We start from the raw sequence: 14,733 nt of genomic DNA on the forward strand, positions 1-14,733 counted from the left end.
TACTAATTATCTATCTATTCCTATCCTAAGACGAGTTTGGAGAAGTTGGTAAGGAGATGAGAGTTGCAATTTATATAACAATATTTACAGGTTCCAAAACAATTTTGTAACATGAAAAATGTTCCATTGAATACAATGTCTGTTTAAAGTTAAACAATTTTCTTATCCTTAAATTCTTCTAAGTTATTATTTAACCCATCTATGATTTTAACAGTTTAACTTGTTTCTACTTTTAATATATGTCTATCAAGTAATGCAATACAATTATCTTATTATTCCTAGCTGTTATAAAATTATGTTTAAACGACCTATGTTTTAAATGCAATGTTAGTTTTTTATATTGAGAATCTATTTTAGTATGTTAGTATTCTTAGTTATCTATCCAACAACAGTTATATATTTTATCCTTATGCTTTCCCTGTACTAACTCCCTAAAAATTTTTTAACTTCCCTAGCCCTTTCTGCATTTTCCCCATGTTTAATGTTCTAATTATCTGCTAAATTGTTAGTATGCTACAGTATCTACATGGTTAGGGACTATTATTTGCAAATCTACTCTACTTTTCCAACCTATATTATAGGTATATATAAAATTTACATTATTTACACTATTACACATTTGTACAAGTATTAGTTCTGCATACCAATGTTAATCAGACAAGAAAATCGCTTGATCTTCTTATGTGGTTAAAATCTTACGGAACTTGGAAAATGAGGGTATGCCCTTCTATTGGATAATGGCTGAACAAATTGTGGTATATGCTAGTGATGGAATACTATTGTGCTCAAAGGAATAATAAACTGAAGGAATTCCGTGTGAACTGGAAAGACCTCCAGGAATTGATGCAGAGTGAAAGGAGCAGAGCCAGAAGAACATTGTACACAGAGACCAATATACTGTGGTAAAATAGAATGTAATGGATTCTGTACTAGCAGCAATGCAATGATCCATAACAATTCTGAGGGACTTATGGAAAAGAATGCTACCCATATTCAGAAGAAGAACTACAGGAGAGGAAACACAGAAGAAAAGCAAATGCTTGAACACATGGGTTGAGGCGGACATGATCAGGGATATAGACTCAAAACTACTAATGCAACTATCAACAATCTGGAAATAAGTCTTGATGGATGACACATGTTAAAATCAGTGGAAATGCACATTGGCTATGGGAGAGGGGGAGGTCATGGGGTGAAGGACAAAGTAAGAATATGAATCATGTAACCATGATAACTTTTCTAAAAAATAAAAATTATTTTAAAAAAATCTTATGGAACTTGCAACTATTTACATTATAGACATATATACATTTTGTATTTTCACAATCTTTAGCCACTCGCTTATTTACACGAGGTCTTGACTAGATATTAGTTTTGTGTTGTGTTTTGTGTTCTCATTATGTACTGTGCATGCAAAATACTCACTCTTGTTTTCAAAGTTGTCAATTTTCTTCAAGTTGCCTGTAGATTTCTCTTGTATCTTGATGCTATGTACTGTGGTTGCATTTTTCCTAAAGTGTGAAGTTAATTTGTGTTTTTGTTCTATTGCCACACTAGTCTTATATAAATCATTTCCTTCTCTCCTCTTCTTTGTGCAATTGTCCATTTTTCCAAAGTTCAAAATTCAAAAGTTTTTTCACAATGTCTTTTCAAGTACTTTTTCCTTGCATCTTTCTTCTTGGTGATTTTCTCAATTTTCTTTTCTTCTCTTGATGCTTTTCTCCTTCTCTGTTTCTCCATCACATGTTGTCTGTCATCATACATGTTGTCAGATGGACTCTCTGGTCCAGATACAGGAACAGTGTAGATTGTGATGCTTTGTCAGTAATGTCAATCAATTGTTTGTGTGTGTGTGTATATATGCACTTTCCGATGTTTTGCAATGATTTTGTGTTTTGCAATGACTTGGTTAGGTTTTGTGGACCAGTATCCACTTACATATGCTTTCCTTTTGGAGGGATAATGCTCTTTATTGGTGGAGCTAGCAATCCAATATTACTTTGATTTCCTTTCATATACTGTTTTCATTGCTACAGTCTACTCCACATTTTGTTTGTAATCTTTCTGTATTTAGGCTTTTCTTTAGGTGTTCTGTACTTTTAAGGGATTAGTCATTCAGTACATGTATGAAATGTAGCCACTCACATCTTTCCTCAATACCTATGTCTGGTACCCTGATTACTGGTATGTTTGCTTTTTGATATAATCTTTTCATTTCCTCTTCATCATCAGAGTCTGAGTAAACAGGATAAGGCTATGATGGCTTGGTATTAATTCCATCTAATGCTAAAATTGATTCACTATCCATACCTGCTGAGTCATTTTCTGGTAGCATGCTAGTTATGTGTGGTTCATTATTTTCTTTTTCTTGGTTGATTTGGCTCATGGGGTCAGCTGTTTCTGTTTTTTGATTCACTTGAACTTAAGGGATTGAACAATTATTTTGAATGTAAACTTTTATGCCAAAGGGGACTGCCCCCTAATTGGCTTTTTGTCAATGTGTCTAGCAAAACATTGGTTTTGCTCTCTCTCTCACTCTTCTTCTATTTCCGTCTTATCTCTAACTATTATAGTTAGAAGATTTTTAGGACTATAAGAATGATTACATCAAATGATCAGTTGGGGAGAGGAGTCTCCCCAATGATAACAAGGGGGATTGTGATAATGAAATTAAATCTACCCTGCCCATTCTTAGATTTAATCACCAAAGATGTAAATACCACCACTTAATTCACAAGTTGGGAAGTCTGTAATCCACCTGTGCAAAAGTGGGTGACAAATCAGAATTTACTGACTGCCCCCTGGGCAGTCCTAAGCAAAGTGTCTGTTGTGCTTGGACACATAAACTAAGAGGAAGGCACAGGAAGTGGCACAAAAGAAGAGCCTTTAAAAGGGAATGACAACTTCCAGTAACTCTCTTCTTATTTGTGTCTTGGACCTGAAGGAGCTTTGGCTGTCTGGCTGGAACTTTGAATGTAATGAGACTGCTCTTAAAGCTCTCTCTTAGAACTATGCATGGTGGGTGCAAAAACTAGCTTTTTCTGGATTTCTCTGAAGGAACTCGCCTTTCTTGAGAGGCTCCCTGTCTGAAGCTTTTGCTTCATTCTTCCCCTGCCTTAGGCCTTCGGGCCTCAGATCTTGGCTTAAGACTGAGCCTTCTCTGACTGAGGACTAGTTAGTCCTGCCTGGGTTAAGCCAGAGGCTGGAGCAAATTATTTAGTGTGTTAGGTTAATTATCTTATATTATCCTCTCTCTAATTTTCTTACTCTCTCTCTCTCTCTCTCTTCTCATTTGTAAACAAACCTGGCTTGAAGTTTTCTCATTACGAGTTGATATTTATTCAATACCTTGGCGACCAAACCTTTTAATATTCACCCAATGAAAACCCCTTTTTACGCCTTACATTACTTTTTTTGTCTTGTTTGGTCCCCCCATTGTGCCAGAGACTCTTTCCCAGGAGGACCCATGCCTGGGCAGGGACCATCCTTTTAGTGTCTATTGTGGACACCCTAGCCTCTGGCTTTGATTCCTTTCCCAAGCTTAACTGCATCCTGTCAGTGTGCTTTGAGCCTTATTCTTCAGGTATTGTCAGTGCATCGTACTCTGATCCCTCAGATATTTTGTGGTGAAAACACCACCCCCAACCCCACTCCCCCATATGTGGTTCAACTGTACTATAGGCATTACTTCCTGTCTGTCCCCCGAAACTGAATTCACAGGATGCTGCAGGAAACTCAGTGGTTTGCATCCTGATCCATATTATTCCTCAGGTTTATTATTATTCTGTGGAGGGATACAGGGAACATTTTGAGGAGATGTAGACTGAAGCACACCTCCTGGCCATTGTCCAAGTTTTGTAGGGTACCCATTCTTACTCCTGTGAGCCTTGGTATTGCAGCCCTGGTTGAAGGGAGCAAAATTATTAGTCATGCATGCTCATTACTCTCCCTTATCTAATGAGTCAAGGGTTTGACTCTCTGATAAGAAGAGGAGGGATTGAAGTAGACAAAACCCCACAGTCCCAGGCATGTCCAGGAAGCCTGTAGGGAAGGAGACAAAAACCATATTTTCAGGCATTGTGCTAGTCTCTTCTAAAAGCTGCAGCTTCCCCTAGGGCAGTAAGGACAACCTTTGGAGCTTGATGTGTCAAAATTCATCAAAAAACCAAGCAACCATAATTTTGTGATATTTATAGTTTAAATAACAAAAATGTATAATTGTAATATATAACTGCATTTAACAAACCAAAAAAGTTAAATTAATATAGTTAGAATTGTCATCTATTGTGCGCAGAGTATCTACACTACACCACAGCAAATGTTTCATCCTTAGCATGCATACTTCCCTGTATGTGGCCCCATGCGGCCATGTATCATCAAAAATGACTATGCATGTGCCATCATCATCCTAGGGACTCAGACACAGTCTACCCTCGGGTTAAATTTATGGCAGGACATATCTCTCTACCCCCTACCCCACATTGATAATCACTGGAATCCTGAGAAATTGCTAAAAGTATAAACAGTCAACCTCTGTAATATATTATTTTCCTTGCTCTGCAGAATCCCAATATGGACACATATGTATGCTTTGTTCAAAACAATCAATCCCCTCTTTTGGCACACTGTCCCTCTATAAATTCTGCACCTACTCCTTTGTTCAGTGTGACTCCCCTCTGGGGCCACCCTGCTGGTTGATAATAAAGGTAATGATTGCTATAATTTGGACTTTTGGGTGTCTGTTCTTGCTGCATCGGTTTGCTCTCCATAACACATTCTTCAATTTGCAAAAGAAAAACTCAACTGAAACAATTCATTTTAATAATATCACATGGAAATTTTTACAAGTTGTAAGAAAATAACTTGTTTTCTATTGTCACAACTTTACTTAAGAAGTAGCAATGAGTTACAATCTCCTTTTTCTTTTGTATTCACCTGGGCAAATACCACTCATTTTGCCCGTTATCACAATTAAAAAGTAATATGTTAAAAAGTAACATTTTTATTTAAAGTTTTAATAGGAAAAAAGTTAAATTGCTTATATATTTTGAGATTCTAAGATTACGAGGGTAAGTATAACTGTATTTAAGAATTAAATATACTTTTCTATGGATTTAAAAACAAAAACATTTATATTGGTGAATGGCGGTCTTTAAATTCATCAGATAGTTATGTTATCTTCTAGAACTCAAGCATTAGGCTACAGGGATGGACCAAGGCTTATAGGATATGGGGTCCTCTCGCGGAATCTAAAAAACAAAATATAGATTTACAAAAGAAATATTTAAAATGTTTTAAAAGGGAAAATAAATACATCAATTCAACCCATATAACTTATTGCAATTTAACTGAGCTGTCATCCATATTGAGTTTTTTTCCTGTTGTTAAATAAGTCAAACAATAAATATTGATGGGACTTATACTACCAAGCCTATTGAGAAGGGGCTATCAGCATCTCCCCAAAGCTTAAAGAAAAAAAGTGCCTCTCAAGACCTGGAAATAACTACCTTCTCTGGGTGTTCAGGTCATTCCTAAGTGCCCAATTCCAAATTCTCTCTTTTGTATGGTGGCTTAGAATAACTTCTCTTTTGTTTTTCATATTGATCCTAAAAGATTGCTTTAAACATGCTATTATTTCAGAAAAAAAGGTTAGGGGAAAAAGGGCAAGATTAAGATTAAGAAGAGTAGGTCTTAATCTAACATTTATTCCCAACTACCTATATGAACCTGAGCAAATAACACATAAGTCTGAGTATCCCATCTAGCTCTCAATTTTCTCATCTGGAAAGTGGAGGGATTGGACTAGGCAATTTCTAAGGTCCAGTATGGCTCTAGCATTCTATACTTAGCCAGGATTCTCAATTGTAAATAACTGCTGTTGCTGTGGAATATAGAAACCCTCAAACTTGTAGTACAGTAGGATCTTATTAACCCCAAATTTAGTCAGCTTAAAAGATGGAGAGCCCAAAGCTTGCTCTTTGTTCCCCTGTGAGTTCACCCTGAAGGGAGTCTCAGACTAGCAGTTTTAGACTGATCAATAAACCTTAAGATATTTAATAGACTTAGCTAGGTGGAGTTAAATGCTAAAATATCCTTTATCCCAGTAGCCTCTCCAATTGTGTCAGAGATCCTTTCCCAAGAAGAAAGACACCTGGACAGGGACCATCTTTTTAGTATCCATTGTTAGTAGCCCCTTCCCTGATACCTTAGCCTCTGGTTATGGTTTCTTTCCCAAGCCTGTTGGGTATAGTTTGAACATTCTCATTTCCTTGTAGCCATGGTAATGTCAATCAATCATATTTTCCTGTCCTTTGATTTCCAAAAAGGTATATAAATTCCCCAAATTCTTTTGGCCTTTGGAACTGTCAGTCTTGAGCAGTTGGGAATTCCAGGAGTTCAGTGACCAGAGTTGAAAAAGTTTGGGGACTCTGTGCGAGTTTATAGTGCTCAGCTCTGCCAAGAGGCCTAACTAAGCACTGAACTCCTATCCATAATTAAAGAGTAATTTTTCTGACTATTTTAATAGTTCTGTGTTTTTGTTTTTGTTGTTGCGGTGGTTTTTTTTTTCCTGTTTAACACTGCTTTACTGGAAGCAGGTGAATTAACATAGCTTGAAAAGGTCTTTAATTTCCAGGGAACCAGTGGCTCAAAGTCATTTCAGCTGCTAGTTAAATCATATTTCTAATCATGAGGAGGCATTTCAGTAATTCATGACTTATCAGATATAAAGGAAAATATGCTACTTTGTTCCTGAAGACTTCAGAAAGAGTTAAATTCCTGAACTTTATCCACTGGTGCCAACTATATATATTGTTTGGGATTAGTGTCCCTTCTTCAAATTTTTCCCCTCTCTAAGTCTGACTTGGTTATCCACAAGACATTTACTTTAAATGTGAAACTCTATGCCTCTTTTGTTGGAGAAACTTTGATTTAATGACTCCATATAATCAACCCATAGTCAACATCATTAATCTGATATTGGCATGGGCATTGTACACCTCAAACTATAGAAGTGTTTCAGACAAACTAAGCAGGGAAATTCCTTTGCTCCCTTTTTTCCTTGAGACTCCTAACCCCAAACATCTGATGACTCCTATAAGACCCTGAGAGATTATCTTCCTTGGATCCTCCTTTAGATGGACAGAGAGATATGCCTCCTTGATATCATTGAGTTGAATCTCAGACATCCATCCTTACCTAAACTATGAGGGTCACCCCTTATGTCTTCAGGCAGATCTAGTCAAATGACCAAACCTCCTACCAAATGCCTGAGTGTTTACTACCAGAGTCACACCTTCACTATTGTAAAGAGTATAAAATCCCCAAAATTGATGTTGTCTGGGGGGGACAGCTTTTCCATCCATGCTGTCCTCCCAAGGAGCAGCTTCTCATATTGTTGTTACACCTTCCTATCCTCCTGGCCATTCTCAGCATTACTTTCCTAATTAATGAATTTCTCTTTTTACTTTTAAGCTAAGATTTGGAGTCCTGCATTCTTGGAAAAGGTATCCTTCCCAAACCCAGGAGTTCACCATTACACCCCACAACATTATGTCACCCTAGATATATTACTGTGTCAGTTTCCTCATCCATAAAATAGGGATCACAATAACACTTAATTAACTCCCAGAGTTGTTGGGTAAACCTGGAAAAACACAGAACTACTAAAGTAGTCAGAAAAATCAAGTCTTTAATCAGGAAAGAGATAAGTCCCTAATAATCAGCTGCTACACAGAGTCAGGTGCCAAAATACTACACAGAGTCAGAACCCTGGGGCTCTGGACACAGTATGTCTGGGAGGATCAATGTGTGAGATGATTCTCCAAAGAATACTGGAACTTGGGGAACTTACATACCATTTGGGGAACTAATGACAGCGAAGTGGGATTGATTGGCTTTACCATGGTTACAAGGAAATGAGAAGTCCAAGACAGGATTTATCAGGGAGAGGCTGATGCTTTACAATGGATACAAAAGGAAAGAGTCCAACCAAGGGCTGGGCTACCTGGGAGAGGACTTTGATTCAATGGGAGAAACTACTAAGGCAAAAGGGTATTTAACATTTGGTTATGTCCTCCAGTCCCAGCTAAACTGGGATCATTAAGTACTTTAAGGTCCAGTATTCAGTCTGAAATGGTGAGTCCAAAAAACCCAGTTGACAGTTGTAAGAATCAAATGAGATCATAATTATACTTTGCAAAGTGTTGGCACATAGCAAGTCCTATATAAATGTTAGACTATTATTATCATATTCATCATCAAGTAATTCTTACTAAATGTCTATCAGGCATTTTAGATCTATGTTAAGACACAATGATGAGGTCTCCTCAGTGTTGGAAAGATTTCTAGAGTTTATATTGGGAGGACTAGGTCCTCTTCTCAGATCTTGCATCTCCCTGCCTCCATTTCCTCATCTGCAAAATGAAGGGATTAAAAAAAGGACCAGTTCTCTTCCAGGGCTCAGTCTAACTTTAGAGTATGTCACATGCACAACAAAAGAAATTTCAAAAGTATATTTTCCAAAAGGCCAATATCTCTAGACATTTTTGTAACAAATTTAGTCATATGTGCACTTAGAATATGATATAGGTTTATCCTAAGGCAGAAGACACATGTTACATACAGTAGGTCCTGGAGGAATATTTGTTAAAGGTTGAAATCAGTTTCTCTTCAGTTCTCCTGCCCGTTTTTAGTACTCTCTTCCCAAGGGTTCCTTGTTCTCAAATCTCTTTGTCCCTCTGGGCTCACCCATTCTCTACTTCTTTGTTTTTCAAAGGAAGCTCTAGGCTCTATCTGACCTCAGAATCATTGTCACTTATTTCTCCAATGTTGGAGCACCCTACATGGGCACCTTGACTCAGTACCAACTCTTACACCCTCAGACACCTATACTGTTCACAATGAAGACAAAAAAAGAGTACAAGACCTTGGTCCAAAACCATAGGCAATGCCAGTCACTGCATGCCTTCTAGGATCAACAGTCTCTCCTGTGCAACTCTTCCATTTCCTTATGTAGCACATATAAAATAGCCTGATCCATAATATACTACTATGCCTTTCTATCTGTGTACTAGACATTCAATGATGGTTCAAATGTAGCAGTCACTTTGTCCCAAGACAATCTGTAGGGTTCTGAAGAAGATGAGATCCATGTTGTTCATCTTCTGCCTCCAGGTTCAACAGCACCTCAAATTCTCCTTCCTATAACATCACCACCAAAGTTGGTCCCTTTCAACAGAACCTGCTCTTTCCTTGGCCCACATGTTTTGATTTACATTGTCTCAGAAGCTGAAAACAGTAATAGCTCACTAATCAGATCATCTCACACCTAATAGCATTCCTCCTAGAGTTTTGACATTTACCACAATGCCTTAGGCAATGACTGGGAAATTCAGAGCTTGGGAAAATGGTCCATGTCAGATTTAGGGCAGGAGAGCATTTCAAAAGCTCTTTCAGAAGCTATGGCTTAATTCACTTAGTAGAGAGGTGGCAATCTAGAAAATGCCTGAGGAATAGAATTAGCATAGTGAAAACAACTGTCTGTTCTTTGGGTGTGGGCCCACACCCACACATTGGTGCTCATACCCTTGGCAGCATTTCTGGATCCCAGAAACCAGAGGAAGGTTGATGTCAATTAGGGACACTTTCTTCAGTGCAACTCATTATCCACTCATCACAGCCTTCTATTTTGAGGTTTAACTAAATCTCTGGATGTAAAAGGTTTTATCATCTTATCCTTCCCTTTCTTTTCTTTGCATACTGATAATGATGATCACATTTTAAAGTTTAAAAATCACTTTCATGAATACTACCTTACTTAATTCTTACACAGTCTCTAAGGTAAATAGTATTTCCATTTCATGAGTGTGATAAATAAGTTTCAAAGACCAGTCCAAGATCTCATGATATGAGGCATTTAGGTGGCACAAGGAATAGAGTGTTGAGTCTGAGCTTGGGAATAAGTGAGTTCAAATTTTTTTTTTTAAGTTTGTTTTTTTTTAAACCCTTGTACTTTGGTGTATTGTCTCATAGGTGGAAGATTGGTAAGGGTGAGCAATGGGGGTCAAGTGACTTGCCCAGGGTCACACAGCTGGGAAGTGGCTGAGGCCGAGTTTGAACCTAGGACCTCCTGTCTCTAGGCCTGACTCTCATTCCACTGAGCTACCCAGCTGCCCCCATGAGTTCAAATTTTTACTAGTGTAAAGATTAAAATTCTCTGGAGGCTATATATTAGTTTATAATTATTTATTAGTAAAAGTTAGAGAGGGAAAGAAAGAGAGGGGTGAGGGAGGTAGAGAGAGACAGACAGACAGAGACAGAAACAGAGACACAGAGACAGAGAAAGATTACCAGGCTGCACTAACTAGAAAGCCTTCAAGTCTCACCTTGGCATGGGACCCTGGGTGTCCCTTTGACACCCCAAATCCTAGAGCTGTTTCAGGTCAAACAGAATACAGGAAAATTCCTTTCCTTCCTTGCATTCTTGTAATGCTGAAGGAAAGGTGACTGTGGGCAGCAGAGACTCACGATAAGCAGTTAACTAACTTATTGTCTCCCTCTAAGCAGTTGGAAGTCAGTTAACAGCTTCGTAATGGTGGATAATCTAGCTTGGTAACTTCTGGGCCAAGATGGTAAGTGGGGAAAGTCTAAACTCCTTATGATGATATCTTTCTCTGTATTATTTCCCCACAGGATAGAATAGGTGAGGTTTGATGTCTTAGAAGCAGCTCACTGGCTCCGAGGTTAGGATCAACTTCAGAGCCACTAGTAAGAGGAACTTGGCTTATCGAAGACGTGAGTATCACCCCAAATTATCTGTATCCAGACAGTTCCTAGATGATAAGGGTTTAATGATATCTGGGAATGGGAAGGGGAGAAATGGCTTAGAATTGATAGGTAAGGAGAAACTACCTAAAACAGCTAAGTCAAATAAGCAGCCCCTCCCCCCAAAGGGAGAAATGTATCTTGAATGGCTGATCTCCAATCTAAGGCTCTAAATATTCTTCTTTCTAAACCTAGATAGCTAAATTAAGTTAGATTGTGGTATTTCTTGAAGGTCTAACAAAGTAAAATAGCTTTGGCTGTCAGAGACTGAAAGGCTCCAGCAGCTACACAGAGTAAGTGACCAGAGCCGAGAGCCAAGCCTCAGGATCCCCTCTGCTCAGAGCCAAGAACAAAGAGGCAGGAACCAGGACCCTAGCAAGCAGGGTGACCTGGCTTTTTTACCAGAACTTCAACTGCCTTTAACTGCCCCCTCTCAGAGTTCTGAGGGGGCACTATGGAATTCTTTGATGCAGCTTGAACCCCTCTCAACAATGTGGATCCCACACAAGCCCACAGAATGGACCTTAAATGCTATTGTATTATATCACTGTATTACATCAATGTTGTCCCAGATGATCCTGATGCAAAAGCATTCTCAGAAAAATGTCATATATACACAGTCTATAGCCATGTTACTTGAACAATTATATTTCAAGAATGAAGACATTGAAAGGCTGACCAGGATAACTGTTTGCCAAAATAATGCAATCTATGGAGAAGACAGAAAAGGCTTCCCTTCCTTCTCCCAGATTCAGAAACTTTTTGTTTTCTTAATTAAAGTTCAAATCTTAATATCAAAACTTCAGTGAGCACCCAAGAAGACATTCAACAGCCTAATTCTCTGGGCCAGATCCAGCCAGCATTGAAGGTGACTAAGGCTTGGAAGCATCCTTGATTTAGGCTGCATTCACCAATTAGTTACTAAGCAATAAACTAATAAATGTCAAAAAAGAGTAGTTCTTCCACTTATTTGATAACTTCTTTGTGGCCTTTATCCATTTAGCATCTATATCACTCCTCTTAACTCTGAATGTGCCACAATGTTCTGTCCTAGGTATTTTCCCCTTCTATCTGCACTTCTTACTCTGTAGGTGGCTTTATTAGCTTCCATCAGTTTAATTATCATCTCTACAGAAATCACTACCAGTCTTTCTTGAGTTCCAGTTGCCTTCTGGACATTTCAAACTGGATTTCCTGTAAACATTTTAAACTTATCATACCCAAATATGAACTCATCATGCTTCCCCTCAAATCCATCTCTCTTCTGAACTCAACTGGTTCTCTTGAGAGACCTACTATTAGTCTTGGTTCACAACCTTGATATTGTCCTCAACCCTTCATTCTCCCCCAACCCATATAATCAAGCAGTTGCCAAAACTTGTGATTTCTATCTTTGCATTTGTTATCTTCTCTGTATTCAGAGGGCCACCACCCCAGTATTACTTCTGACTTGGACTATTATAGCAGCCTACTAATTCATTTCCCTGAACCAAGTCTTACCCCTTTTTTAATCCTTCTTTCATAGAATTAAGGTGATTTTCCTAAAATGTAAATCTGACCATATCACTCTTCTATTCAATAAACATCAAAGACCCCACTGTTGCCTCTAAAATCAACTGTAAGATTTTTTTTTACAGCACTTTAGAAACTAGTCCTGTTACTATAATAGTTTTATTATACATGACTTTCCTACTCATACTCAGGGTCCAGTCAAACTGCCCTTCTTGCAGTCTCTCACACATAATACTTGAGCTCCCCTCCCAGAACTTTTATACTAGCTGTCCCCCATACTACCTCCTCTAAACCTCAACTGCTTATTCATCATCCTCTATATCAGTGGTTCCCAAACTTTTTTGGCCTACTGCCCCCTTTCAAGAAAAAATATTACTTAGTGCCCCCTGTCACATACTCTCATCACCCCCTTACAGTTATTCACGGCCCCCAAATACACCTGTGGCCATCACCGCTCCCCTGGATCGCTGTAGCACCCACCAGGGGGAGGTGGTACCCACTTTGGGAATCACTGCTATATGAAGCCTTTCCTCATAAACCCCAGCTATAAACTTCACCCCATCCCAGTTTTCTCTTCTTTATTTTGTATATGCTTACATATACAAAAACAAATTTTTGAGGACAGTGACTGTTTCATTTTTACCTTTGTAATCCTTTACCTTACTTAGGACCTAGCACAAAGCAAGTGCTAAATAAATGCCTGACTGACTGCCAAAACATATGACCCAGATTATGATGGCTATAAATCAGATAAGGAAAGATAATAGTGGATTGTATTTGAAAGGCTTTCTGGAGGGAGTTTTGGCTTTCTGGATTCATTTTGGATCACATTGGGTTCACTCTTATATAGCACTATAAGGTTTACAATTTTCTAACAACTACTATCTGAATTAGGTAATGCAAGCATTATCATTCAGTTCAAAAGAGGAGCACATTCACTAGCTTCAGAGACAAAGTGACTTGCTCAGGGTCATATAGCTAATGTATCAAAACCAAGATTCAAATGTAGATCTCTTGGCTCCAAGATTGGTGCTCTTGCAATTTACCACTGTGTCTTTCTTGATGGACAAATTGAGTCTAGAAAAACCTTTTTCTTTTTAGAGCATATGTTTTCAAAGCATGACCAAGTCAGTGTTTAATGGTTTTATTTTCTTTTTTCTTCCATCCTCACAACCACTAGTAAAGGGACATGCCTATTTAACATTTAATTCTTTCTGCCTTCCTTTCTCAAGCTGAGATGTCACAGAGAGGGCTTTGGTAACAAGAGAAAGAAGTTGTGGAGAATCTATAGACAGAAAAAAAAAAAGAGAGAGAGAGAGAACTTCATACCAGGTCAGTAAATTTATCCAGACAGATCATTCGAATCAGCTCAGGGGTTGCAGGACTGCTCATCATAAAAGCCTGGGTCAGTCCCCTCTCCTTACGTGCTGCAGTCACAGCATCAGCTATAGCAAAGAATACAGATGATCCAAGAAACATTCCTGACTCACCTAGACCCTAAGAGAAAACAAAGTTCTTAAGGGAGTTTCTCATGTCCACACCCAGAACAAACAATACATAGACAATAGGATAATCAATATGTAAGTATAGGTAGTCCCTTCTTTAATAGTCCTTTCAGGATGATATAGGCAACCCACATGGACTTAAAAGTATTTTAAAATCCATTTTATTGATGCTCTTTTATAATCTCACTGTCATTTTCCAGTAGATTTCTTCTCTGCCAATTGAACTGTCCCCTATAACAAAGAAGTACATTTAAACAAAATAAACCAACACGTTGGCTATGTTTGCAAATAAATGTATTATTATTAAATAAATAAATGCCTCATTATGGACACAGTCCACCATCTTTCTGATGAGAAGTGGGCAGCATACTTTACTGTCAGTCTTCTTAAGTCAAGATTGGCCATTGTATTAATCTGAAATCTTTTGTTGTTGTTGTCTTTTATATGTTTGTTAATTACACAAATTGTTTTCCTAGTTCTGTTTAGATCATTCTGCTTCAGTTTATATAACTCTTATCAAGTTTCTCTTATTTCTTATAGATCAATAATATAACATTACTGTCATACAAAAAATTTATTTAGCCATTCACCAATCAATATTTCTTCTAGTTCCTTTCTTCTACAAAAAGTGCTACTATTAATAAAGTGCTACTATTAATATTTTTATATTCATTGAATCTTTCCCTCTGACCTTGACCCATATGGAATATATTCTGCCTCAATTTCTAACTCAAGAAAATAATGTGATTGATATTTTGCTTAATCCCATTACATTTCACAATTATCTACTATTAGCCAATCTAGTCACTCATATATTCCTCTAAATTAATGGTACACAGAACTTTTTGTCCATCCTACTTTTGTAGACTTAAAAAAAAAAAAAAAACTTCCC

At 37.9% G+C, this 14,733-nt stretch overlaps 1 protein-coding gene across 1 annotated transcript in view; it reads right to left on the bottom strand.

Annotated features, from left to right (window-relative positions):
• Positions 1-4,823: 4,823 nt before the first annotated feature.
• LOC123241403 (aldehyde oxidase 3-like) overlaps positions 4,824-14,733 on the bottom strand; it is a 119,115-nt gene continuing 109,205 nt past the window's right edge. Inside the window, exons 34-35 of the mRNA XM_044669060.1 lie at positions 13,666-13,833; positions 4,824-5,249 (exon numbers count right to left, since the gene is read on the bottom strand). Of these exons, the coding sequence (XP_044524995.1) occupies positions 5,196-5,249; positions 13,666-13,833 (222 nt within the window). The 3' untranslated portion in view covers positions 4,824-5,195. The remainder of the gene's footprint in view (positions 5,250-13,665; positions 13,834-14,733) is intronic.

Source organism: Gracilinanus agilis, chromosome 3, assembly GCF_016433145.1.
Source record: "Gracilinanus agilis isolate LMUSP501 chromosome 3, AgileGrace, whole genome shotgun sequence".
Taxonomy (NCBI): domain Eukaryota; kingdom Metazoa; phylum Chordata; class Mammalia; order Didelphimorphia; family Didelphidae; genus Gracilinanus; species Gracilinanus agilis.